The sequence below is a fragment of the Centrocercus urophasianus genome, unplaced genomic scaffold (genome assembly GCF_019232065.1).
Source record: "Centrocercus urophasianus isolate 14NV4802_14NV808 unplaced genomic scaffold, USGS_Curo_1.0 seq_14, whole genome shotgun sequence".
Lineage (NCBI taxonomy): Eukaryota > Metazoa > Chordata > Aves > Galliformes > Phasianidae > Centrocercus > Centrocercus urophasianus.
In genome coordinates, this window is record NW_024884586.1 from 41,536,528 (window position 1) to 41,549,089 (window position 12,562).

A 12,562-nucleotide genomic window follows, 5' to 3' on the forward strand; every position below is an offset into this window, starting at 1 on the left:
AAGGTGTTTATTCTGTCCAAACAAGGTCGTATGTTTTAGGACCTGTATTTTTGTTGACGTGAAAAGCTGCTGAATTAAATTGATTGAAGAGTCCGAATCAAAAGTTCTGCTGCTCTAGAAATTAAGCAGCACTTTCATAGGTCAGTGCCTAGGTTATAAAGACAGTTTGGTGCAAAGAAATTAAAGAAATAATAGTAGTTTTCTTATTAAAATGGGAATCAGAAATACTGAGAGTTTGGCTTGAGTGGCAGACAGGTAATTATATTTTCTTACCTCCTGATCACTTTAGGATTTAAGATGTGATAATGTGATTTAGATTTAAAAATAAATTGCCTTGCTTTAGTCCATAGGAATAGTGCAGGCTCATTAAATCATGAGACTTGCTAAAATCTCAATGTATTTGCAAATCACATTATTACCAAGATGCCAAATGCAACATGAAATTATTACTAGCACCCTTAGATTATGAAAATCATTGATAAGTTAAACCAAATTGTCTAGGGCCCATTCTGGTAGGCTCCCTAGATGTAAAGGTATGGTTTTATGCATACAGCCTCTGTAAAGCTTAAGGAATAATAGCTCAGTATTTCTGATATATTTGTTGTGACAGAAATGTTTTCTCAGGCCTGTAATCAGAAGAGAAGTGCAAAATTTGGCACTTTGCTCTCCTGTATTCTAAAGAGGAGAGCACTTACAAGTAATTATCTCATTACTTGAAGATGAGAATTTGAATGGATCTATTAGCCAGATAAGCAGCTGCTTCAGGAACAAAGCAGTCATCAGCTCAAAAAGGTCAAAGTTTCTACTGGCTTATCCATGGTGTCCTCTGAAAAACAGGACTGGAGTGCAGCTGATTATGGCTTCCCATGAGCTTCGATGAATATATAGCTGTAGTTTTGCAAATATAAAGCAATCTCCAAGAAAATTTTTACTGAAATGTTTTAGAATTGCTTTGCTCACCTTTATTTATTCTTTTGAGAAAGGCTGATGGCAACAGTGGTGGGTCCATTACATCGGAGTTGTTTTTTCTTCTCTAAGTGCATACAGTTTGAATAAGAAAAGAGTTATTTATCTATCTTGACAATAATCTCCTTTTTAGAATTGCATGTAAAAATAAGAAACTCAGTTTGTATCCGAATCTGCAACTAAGCTGTAAGAGATGCATACTTTTGAGTTATATTCTTGCTTGTTCATTAAGGCATCAGGTAAACTGCAGCTTTGGTAATTAGTTCTTAGGTCAGCTCTAATTTAACAAGCTATTTTTCTCTTGTTTGTGATTTGTTGAGAAGTTGCCAATGCCAGTGTTGTTACTATGAAATCTTTTGACAAGTTACTTTTGGATTAGATAGTGAAGAAAACAGTAGCCTTGTATAGAGAGAAAAATCTATTGGGTAATATTTCAGTCAGCTAAAAATGGTATTTTTTTCTTCTCAAATTTCTACTTAAAGAAAAAAATGAAAAGAGAAGCTTACTCTGTTCCTGCAGAAGGTAACTAATTTTGTTCTTTGTTATTACTTGGACTGCTAAAAACAAATGTTTCCTTGTGCAACATTTTAGGATCCAGCACAGTCTTCAGGTTTTCATCCTTCAGCAGCTGTCGTTGCAGTAGGGACGCTAACTGGAAGGTAAGATGTACAGATATATGCCTTGGGCACCAACAAACAGCATGATTTTTCCAGCTCACTGCATCCAAGTTCATGTTCTTGACTTGCAGATGCGTGCCTGATGTATGTTCATCCCCCACTGATTTGAATTGGATTTGAGAATGAAATTTATTTGTGCTCCTTTAGTGATGGGAAATTCTAGTCTTGGAGTAGTGCACTGTTTGCAGAGTATTGCATGAACACGGAATGAAGAAATGGTGTCTGTCCTGAGAGTGTGAGTCTCAGATCAGTGCCAGGAGGCAGATTTTGGCAGAACTGGCAGTCTGGGTCAGCATCAGATGGTGGATGGGAGGTGCTCTCATGGTACCAGTGACCTATGTGTTAAATCTGTGTCTGATCTGATCACGGCAAAGGAGAGTTGAATGGAGGAGTCTGAGATAAGCAATTACATTTGCTGGTGTGTACAGAGAGCTTGTCTGAGGCTTAGATGGCAGCATGAAGGAAATCCCTCAGAAAAGAAATGTTCATTTGAAGATTTAATAAGCGGTTTATTATTTCTGATGCACTAATGTCAAAAAGCTTTAACAAAATTTCAGCAAATGTCTCGCTGTGCTAGACATAGTGTTAAAATGCAGATGAAGAGGCTTCTTCTGCCTGAAGAGTGTAATCTGTAGACAAGACAGACAAAAAGCAGGGTGAAAAGTAGTACCTCTGTTTTATACAAGAGATTGAGCCACTGGTCACATCTTGGATCTGTGGCAGACCCCTGGTTTAACTGGGATTGTCCAAGTCATAACAGAGTGCCTTTGCCATAATTTCAGCCTCTACTTTAATGTCACTTGAGGGCAGACTTTGCCATTAGTACTGAAAGCAGTTGTGCTTAAGTGAAAACATACAGAATGCTTATAGGTTGTGAGCCAAGAGTATTTGATTATTTGTCCCCAGAATTATGTTAGAAGCCTTGTGAAGATTCTTTTCATTAGATTATCATCAGCACTATATTTTGTCATTAATGCTTTGATGCAAGTATTGAAATGCAATTTTTATATTTGTCCCTTGTACATAATACCAAAATTAAATTTTAATTAAAAGTAAATTAATAAAGCTAATCATCATGTCAAAAGAGAATGGTCTAGATCCTTTTGTTCTAGGAGTTAATGTACTCATCAATTGAATTGTTAATATAGCATAGAGGATTCTTAAAGGAAAAGGGTCATTAAATATAATTTTTTTTTCTTTATTCTAATGAAGAGTATAACAATAAAATCTGAGAATTGCTATCTGGATCAATGTCAGATAGTTATTCTGGTTAAAAAACATTGGAAAGGAACTGTCCTGGTATAGTAATAATTAAACAAAATGTGTAGGAGTTGCTGTTTTTCTTTCACTGGTGTGAAACTTATGCTTTTTTGACAGAACAAAAGTTGGTTAACGTTGTAGTAAATTTAAATTTCTTATGGAATGGCTTATTAGTCTCTTTCTGTATTTACAACAGGTGGTTTGTGTTTGACACAGAAACAAAAGACTTGGTCACTGTACACACAGATGGAAACGAACAGCTGTCAGTAATGCGTTACTCACCAGGTTTGAGAGCATTTATTTACTGCTTTTTAATTCTTTGCATTTATTTTAAGATTGTTTTCCACTTGAAATACTTCAATTGAAAATAAATATGCAGTGTAACACTGGCCCTGTATGGTTGATGTCTTACTCTCTGGAGCCCACTGCCTCCACTCTACTCACTGCATTTGTTCTGGCTTCACTGGGAAGGGGAAAACAAATGCAACTGAACTGTGCAGGTTGTTGCAATCAAGTTAACTCTAAGTGGGCTGTCGCTGTTTCCAGAAGTGTCATATATTTCTAATAGCAATATTTTCTATATGAACTTGCAGTGTTATAATAGCCTTGACACAGACACATCAAACACAACTTAAAAACTAGAAGTTTTTAAGACCATCCTTTTTCAAGATCGCAGCCTTTACGTACAGTTCCTATAGCATAACTTTTCCTACTGGAATAATTACAGTTGTATGTTGTGTTTTTAGATGGGAATTTCCTGGCAATAGGTTCCCATGACAACTCTATTTATATATATGGTGTGAATGAAAATGGAAGAAAGTACACAAGAATCGGCAAATGTTCGGTAAGTAACCTTTCTTTTTCCTCCTGGTTCAATGACACCATAAGTATGTTTTGTAGCACTATTAGTGTGGTTGTCGTTATATCAAGAGAGAGATACTGTTCAGTTAATGCTGTATTTTTCTCTTGTAGGGTCATTCCAGCTTCATTACTCATCTGGATTGGTCTGTTAACTCACAATATCTTGTGTCTAATTCGGGGGACTATGAAATCCTGTATTGTAAGTAAAAATCATACTTAATCATTTTGTATACAGTTCATGCAGTCTAATTCAGATTTAAAATTTAAATGAAACATACAGCTGCCAAGATAGACCATATGTTTTAATTCATCTGCTGCAATCAAAATCTATCTGATTTGAAAATTAAGTGTTCATCATACCTTATTGTTTTTTTCTCTTTTTTTTTTTTTGTAGGGATCCCTTCTGCTTGTAAACAAGTAGTGAGTGTTGAAACAACAAGAGATATAGAATGGGCCACGTACACCTGTACTTTAGGATTCCATGTTTTTGGTAAGTATCTTTCCTCTCGGAAGCTTTTATCATTCTTGTTATTCACAAATATTGTGGATGCCAATTTTCTCTTGTGAAACATGACTATTCATACTTCAGGGGTAAATACAGAACTTCTGTTATGCCATTCTTTTTGTAATCTGTCGTTGTCTTTCAACCCAGAAAGGCCGTGATTTAATATTCTTGCTAGCTGCAAGTATAAATATTAAATTAAGACACAAGTGAGAGGAAAAGGAAGAAACTGCACTCTGCCCTTTCTGTCACACTAGTGCTGCCTTCTCATCTCTTTCAATTTCAGGTTCCATTTCTATTGAGTTGTCAGTCATTTATGTGGCCATTGGGCCAAATCTCATCAGACCGGTTTCCTTGTGCTGGTTACTTTGCAAACACAAAAGGGATGGCAGACCTATCATTATGTAGTTCAGTGTAATTTGATGCCAATTTGATAGAATATGCAACAATTAAATGACATGAAAGAAGTAAAAGTGTAATAAAATCATGGTGAATTGTTTCTAAGAGTTTTCTACTGCTTTTGAAGGAGCTGCGTCCTATTGCGTGCAGTATTTTTATTTATTTATTCCACAGTACGTGCAGAACTAAACAGATCATCATTAAAGCTAAATGCAAGAGCCATAGGAAGCCATAAAATGTGTTCAAAGATGAGTCTGTTTTAGTATAAGCAGTAAGCAGAGAAGATTTTTGCCTTTGTTTCAGGCGGAATAAATGCATTGATGTGTTTGAAACCAGCCAGAAAGGACATGTTTTTACAGCCTAAAAGATGAGATGGCAGTAACAATATGCCAGGAAGAAACATTCAAATTTGGTAATGTTTAACTGACAGGCACTGCTTGGGTATCGCAACAACACACAGCCTTAGTAAGAGGAGCAAGACTGCATGTTAACATCATGCTTTTCTCACACGAGGGATGGAAGCCTTCATAAAACTGTTAATGTATTCAAGTCCACAGTGCTTGGGGTTGGATTACATCTGACAAAGTTACAAAGTCTTTGCATTTAATGTCAAGGATTCACGTATGGGGAACCTATGGAAACATTGCAGATGTTTTTATTCTTAGCCTTCTATGCAGAACAGGTTTATTTTAAACTACGTATTGCTGTTAAAGCAACAAGTATGAGGAATAAGTAAGGGTAGATGTTAACATGAGTAATTGTCACAATTATTATTTTATTAATGTAATAGAAGTTGTGAGGAAGTTAATCAATAAATAAAATTTTAAAGTGGAAGAGTGTAAATTATTCAAAAAGGGTATGTGATATAGAAGTAAAGAACCCAGTGCTGTATATATTGATAATTCATAAATACAGTGCTAGGTTCAGACTGGAGAGGTACAAGATAACTTAATAATTATAGGTGAAGAAAAAGAATTTTAGTGAGGACAAGGTTGCCCATCCTCACAGAGGCATAAATGATTTGAATTTTTCTAATATGTAGCAGAATCAGTCAAAGCACAGTAGCTGCTTTAAGCACAGGAACTGGATGTAAAATTTTAACAATTTCAGTGTCTTTGGGGAAAAGAATTGCAGTACAGTGGCTACCCAGCAAGGTCTCCAAACTATTTTCATAGGGAAAATAGATGAGGAACTAGAGGGGAGTTAACTCCAGGCAGAATTCAATTGAGGTGGAATGAACTTACTGAGTGTGTGAACACATCCTGTGTAGGAATTACTGGAATCAGGAAGGTCATACAGGATGGAAAATAAAGCAACAAAATGAAATTAATGGACTTCAGAGAAGCAAAATGCATTAATCCAAAGCTCTATTTGGGAATATCTGAAGTTGGAAAACAGGAGTTGGGGAAGTGTAGTAATTTTTAACTAATCTGGTGATTGGAAACACTGCTAGAACAGAGGAAAGATAGAAAGGCTGCAAGACAGCAACTGGGTTAAACTGGTTAAACCTAAAAGGAAGAGGAATACCGAGAGTAGAATCTGTTGGAGGATGAACCAAATATCATGTACAGTTGTGTTATGTACTGTAATAATTGAAGAAACAGTGAATATTGAGATGCTGCATGGAGAGGAGGAAGAGGAGAATTGATACTGTGAAAGCTGAGGTGTGAAGACTTTTTTTTTTGTGTGTGTCTTAACTAGAAGACCTATAACCTGAGGCTACCCCAGTTAGTATCAGTAAGGCCTGTACTTTGGGTAGGGAGGAATTAATTTCAAATTTAGGTATTTTTCAAAGTATCAGACTGTGACAAACATTGTTATATCTGTAGAAACAACTGATAGAAATAATCTCAAGACCATCAGTATTTATTTTCAGGACCTTACCGAGAAGCAGTAAGATACTGGAAACATGGAAAAGGGTGGAATTAATATCTGTCAATTCATGTACTTCAGAGCCCATGTGGAGAGGATAAAGTGCAAAGTTAGTGGCTTTAAAAATAAACTGAAGGATCTTATAAATTATAAATTGGAAGCAAGTCTAGTAATGTTGAAAGTCACTCTGTCCTTCAGTACATTGTGGCCTCTGAGCAGCCAATATGAGCAGTTTTAAAATGTTTGCCAGGATTGCCCCACTGGCCGTAGAAGATGCAACCACGTCATCTAGGACAAGAGATATTTAGGATACTGGTAGTTCAGTAACTGCTGGCTGACTTGAAGTAGGGATATTTTCTCACTCAAGTAGAACCGTGTTAAAAATCACAGATAAACATGCATAGCATTTGCAGTTCATCATAATCAAGGCTAAATGGAAAATGAACATTGATCTGTTGAACACCTGTCTTCAAGTATGGAAACAAGACAGTCAGCCTAGAACTATTTGAAAATCAGCACCATGTAAGGAAATGCGTTCGGTGTGGGATATATTAGCGATACAAACATGTGTACAAGACAAAAGAAAAGGCTTCCTGATCTGTAGGCTCTTGCAAAGAGCACCTTGGACTGCTGGATAGAGAACCAAAGGCCTTAGGTCATGTTGCGTGTTTGTTTTGTCTCTATTTTAGAAAAATCAGTTTTTGAGGATGAAGAACAGGAATAGAAGAAATGTTAGGGCTTTGAAAAACATCAAAGCATTGCAAGCAAAGCAGAGATGAGGCTGGCTGGTTGAAAAGTGTCTAGGAGGCTGTACCATGAATTTTATTTTAGACTCTGAATAGCATGGATGATAAGTGAATATAATTTGTAGGTGGCACAAAGCTGCAGGATTAGTAAGCTGACAAACAGAAGAATGGTATGAAAAAATAAGGTAATTCTATGGGAGACATAAGGTTGTAAGCCTTGAACAGCAGAACCCAGTTGTACAAATAGAGAATAGAGGCTAACAGGCAAGAGAGCAGCTCTGTGCAGAAAGATCAGATTACTCTTGCATGTGAACTGAAAATGACTCAACACTATTATGCTGTTATTAAAAAAGGCAGATGCATTAGAGGGGTATGTAATGAAAAGGATGCCATGCAAAATGTGAAATAATTGTCCATTTATCAGCATCTGCTTCAGTAACAGCTGGAATACTGCTTCTGGCTTTTATGCATGGGACCAACAGATAACGTAGCCCAAGTGCTGACAAACAAGAATAATTACACATCTATATATTGTTCTGTGAGAGGAGATGGAATGAATGAATTTACAAAAAGAGAAGAGCATGGCATCATTCTTTAAATGCGAGAATGGAAGTGGTCTCATCATTTCTGCAGAGGATGGGGGAGAAAAACTGGGCTAATTTTTCAGCAAATGGGATTAACTTATGTGCTAAGAAAAACAGTGTGGCACTGAAGTCATTTTGAAAGAGCACAGCATTCCCAAAGTAAAACAAACAAAACTGATATAATTCTTTCCCTGTTTTGAAATAACAATTCTGTTCTTCAAACCACTTCTTTTGGGGGTTCTCAGCTTATCATCAAAACACCTTGAGAAAGCTCCTGTCTGCTTTTCAGCCTGTTTTCTCTCAAGGCAGTTATTTAAAACGGCTTTTCTGTGTCTCTTCATTCTATGTAGCATTCACCAGTAGCAGTTATTGCATTTCTTCTTTGTGCATTCCTTCTCTTTCTTCCCTGCCTTTTATTTTGGTATCCCTTATGTAGCAAAGAGATGTTCCCACACAGGTCAGAATAGCGAGTAACTGGCAGTCTGGCAAATCAATACCGTTTCATTGTATTTACAATAATGTGCAACTTCTGAAAGATCACTTCCATAAAGACATGATGAAATCACTTCCTCTTAGTGCTCTTTTTTTTTTTTTTTTTTTTTTTTTTTTTTTTTTTTTTTTTTTTTTTGCTTCTGTGGAGGGATGCAAAGATTATATTTGGGAAGAACTGCATGCAAATCCAAGCTAGTTTGTTTAGCTACTGTTCCACAGTAGGGATAGATTCCCATTCTGATGGCCATGCAAGGGAAACTGAGTGTGCCTGCCCTGCCATGGGTGTCCTTAAGGAAAAGGGTAGGAAAAGCAGCAGGGAGCAGCAAATGCCTCATCCTGAAGCATAATGGCAGTGAAGGGAGAGCATGCACTCAAGTGGAATTTGGAAGTGTTAAAGATTTCTTCCTTGCATGGTGGTGTCCACAGTTGAATCTTAGAGCAACAGTTTTTGCAAGGGCAGCAAGGAGTAGAGTATGTGAGGAAGAATTACTTATGTAAGTAATTGTATTTAAAGAAAAGCATTTACAATTTTAGAGCAGTCTGTTTCTTTTTGAGGGATTAATTATTAAATAACATTTAAAACCATGTAATTTGTTGAGCCATAAGTCAAGAAGTAAACAATACACACAAAGTACATGGAGTCGTACATGGGTAGTTACTAAAGCTGCAGTAATGTGAAGAAATGTTTATCAGTTCTGTTAATAAACAGAAGGTAAAACAAAAGCAGTGATGTGTTATTTGGTACATAAACATACCAAGATTCTTTTAGGCTCTGAGACATGTCTGTGATTCAGCACAGTTTCTTCCTTCTTTTTCCTTGTAGAGTAAATAGCACTTTGCTGACTGGAGAAATTGAAATATTTGTGTACTTGATTTCCTGTTGTTAGGACCTGCTCTTCTGCTGCTTCTGAAGGATGCATGCTAACTCAACTGCAGTTACTTTCATAGTTTTTTAAACAAGTAACAATATTTAAACAAAAACTTCAGCCACTTCTGTTTCCATTATAGAAGCACTTAATTAGTCCTCCATGTTTCAGGTGTGTGGCCTGAAGGGTCGGATGGAACAGATATCAATGCTGTTTGCCGTTCACATGGGAGAAAACTGCTGTCAACTGGGGATGATTTTGGCAAAGTGCATCTCTTCTCATATCCATGTTCGCAGTTTAGGGTAAGGAATTTCAAAACAATTCACTTTTGTAAGTTAGAGAAATGTATTAAGTGTTTTTTTCCTATTTACAAATGAAAAAGTATGGTTAAGTATCCTCCAAAGGAATTTACTTAAGCCTAACGTTAAATTTTAATTTAATATTGGAGTATTTTAAGAGTGATAGGAAGCTTTGGTTTCATTGTAGCTTGAATGTTATGATGGTGTGCTTTCAGGACACTTTACATTCTCACTTATGTGGTGTTTTCTAGGCTCCCAGCCATGTGTATGGTGGACACAGTAGTCATGTAACTAACGTAGACTTTCTCTGTGAAGATACCCATCTCATCTCCACAGGTGGAAAAGATACAAGTATTATGCAGTGGCGAGTCATATAGAAGAAACATCTTTGTGAACGTGCACAGTTGAGTCGACCATGCACAGAACTTCTGTATAAACTGTATATTTAAAACTTAACAGTATGTTTGCAGTTTAGCCTGGTCACTGTGATTTTTGTTTAAAAAATTCTTACAAACCTCAGGAAAATTAAGCCCTGTGCTGGTTACTTTACTCAGTTTAGTGATTTTTTTCATTGTTGTCACACCTTAAGAATGATTGTTTTTCTTTTGTGTACAATATACAATGCAGTACAAGTTTAATATTAAAATGTGGCTTGACAGTTTGCAATGCAGTGGTATCAGCGGAATGTGACTATCTTAAATGTTATCTATAAACACTGCTAAAATGGTCACAAAAATGCCTTTCAAAAACTGTATATATGTGCTTACTTGTTTCACTATCTACACTTTGTACTGTATATCTACTTATTTAGAAAAATCTTTGGCAATGTCAAGGTACTGAATTGCTTCTGGTAGAGGATGAGGAGTCGATACAAAAAGCATAAAGGAGATGCAAGCAGTAGTGTTCTGGATCTGCAAATGTGAATGCTGGCAAATGTACGTTCTCTTGGGAGTAGCACACTTTGAGTACCACCTGTGAAGAGTTATATTCCTTTTCAGAGGAGTGGAGCAGCAGGTATGACGAGCTGACTATCTCAGCAGGGTTTACAGATGGCCTTTGTGGTTCAGGTATTCCGGAGAAGTTTCAATTAAAAATCTTTTTACTTGTATATGACAAATTTCTTTTTGCAAACAAAACAAAAAGCTTGACCACATCCCCATTATTGGTTGATATATTTAACTAATATGTATATTAATCAGCATGATGCTATATTGTACATGTATAAGATTTTAGCAGTTCATAACAAATGGTAAGGCAATCCAGCTTTACTTTTTTATGCTTATGGATATTGTATATTTGTATTTTAAGACCAAGTAGACCAAGTCTAAAGATATCTTTTTAAGTGTACCATAAACCTGCATAGGGTAAAGGAAGTCTTCAAACCTACATGAAATATTAATGTGTAACTTCTGGCCCCTGTGTTTTGTGCATGGATGGATATTTATAGTACGAAATAAGATTGTGTTTTGCAATGAAGTAATAGTGGAGGTGGTATCAAATGGTTAAGAAGGCCTTATCAATGGTGATTGTGACACAGATTGAAATGTATTGTTTACTTTGGGGAATGTATCTGAAGAATTTTAAGAGAGAGGAGTCTTCAGTGGACTCGAAAAAGATATTAAAATTTTGCTCGTAATGGACGCGTTAATTCTCTGAACTCTAAAGCACTGGTTGTTTAGAGTGATTTAAATGAAATGGAATCAATAAATTTTGAAGCTTTTTTTTATTACATCTCCAGCCTCCTACACTGAAAGTGCAGGACACCAATAAACATGTATTAAAATGAATTTTCAACTGTATTCTTACTGTGTAGTACAATATATTTGCTTAACATTAAATGCTAGAAGAGACAGGCTTTTATCTAATGATGTACACTTGTGAATTTAAGATTAGAGTAGTTTTTGGAAGTATTTGGGAATAAAATATTGTGATATATAATTTCATGCATTAGCACGTGTCTGAGGACATGAACTCCACACGTGGAGAGTGAAGCTCTGCTTCCACAGAAAGGGAGAAGTATACACTGCTTGCTTTCACCCATAGGCTTCCTTGGTTCTGCCTGCTAGTACATAACATTTATTTCTTAGTGCTTGACTGAGAGGAGGGTTGTTCCACTGCACAGGGTGATGTTTGCAGCGAGGACTCCTGACACATCTCTGTGTTAGGAACTTGTCCTCAGGTAAGACTGAAACCAAGATGTCAGTCGCTTCAGACAGATGATGTTTATTGCTGTCGCTGAAGAGATTTTACTCCCAGCTTCTTATTCCCGTCCCATACAGCACTACAGGAGTTAATGGAGATGTACATTAGGAGAATTACAAAACAGCAAATGTGTTTCCTTGGTTGTCTCCCTGGGTTTAGCGATGTGGCTGTGTGAATGTTTGTACCAAGGCAGAGGAAGCTGCAATGTGAAGGAAGTACATGGACAGAGTAGTAGTGGAACAGCTTCTTGCAGTGGCAACATCCATCTCCCACTGTTTGACATCTGTGAAATTAAGGCATATTTCTACTCTTCCTAATGTTAATCCAGTCCAGAGAAGCTGTAATATTCAAATGCCAGGTTTTGTGTAGATAGCTAGTTAATTGTCACCATACCTCATGCTTATTAATCGTTTTGCTTTAGCACATGGACCCTTTCAGGTGTGTGTTTTTTTTTTTTTTTTTTTTTTGCTTTCAGAATTGTAGTTCCTTTGTTGTTGCAACAGAGAAAACAAGAGCTGTCAGTTGAGTTGGCCGTTCCTTTTTCATCTCCCTTCTCCTGTGCTCCTCTTTGGCTGTATTTGGGATCCCCTTCTTCACTTAAAGCTATTATTCCTTAAAAGAAATAACGGAGTTTATCCCTAGGGTTACTAATCAAAGGGGGTTATCAACAGTCCCATCCCACATGAGTTCCTGCTGCTCCTCTGTTTCTAACTTTCACTGTTCAATCTCTCTTTGTTCCTCTATGAAAACAAGACAAATGTATTAGCAGAACTGGCAAATGATGAGTAACTTTTGGAGCCAAATATCCTTTTGATGACTGTTGAAGTTATTTGCCT

General features: G+C 36.6%; 1 protein-coding gene across 4 annotated transcripts in view; it reads left to right on the forward strand.

The window, feature by feature from the left end:
• EML1 (EMAP like 1) overlaps positions 1-11,311 on the forward strand; it is a 118,161-nt gene extending 106,850 nt beyond the window's left edge. For all 4 annotated transcript variants that reach the window (XM_042814096.1, XM_042814095.1, XM_042814093.1 and 1 more), the window contains 7 exons: positions 1,558-1,625; positions 3,100-3,188; positions 3,650-3,747; positions 3,876-3,963; positions 4,159-4,254; positions 9,397-9,527; positions 9,776-11,311. In XM_042814096.1, coding sequence (XP_042670030.1) covers positions 1,558-1,625; positions 3,100-3,188; positions 3,650-3,747; positions 3,876-3,963; positions 4,159-4,254; positions 9,397-9,527; positions 9,776-9,901 — 696 coding nt within the window. In that variant the 3' untranslated portion in view covers positions 9,902-11,311. The remainder of the gene's footprint in view (positions 1-1,557; positions 1,626-3,099; positions 3,189-3,649; positions 3,748-3,875; positions 3,964-4,158; positions 4,255-9,396; positions 9,528-9,775) is intronic.
• The last annotated feature ends 1,251 nt before the right edge of the window (positions 11,312-12,562 follow it).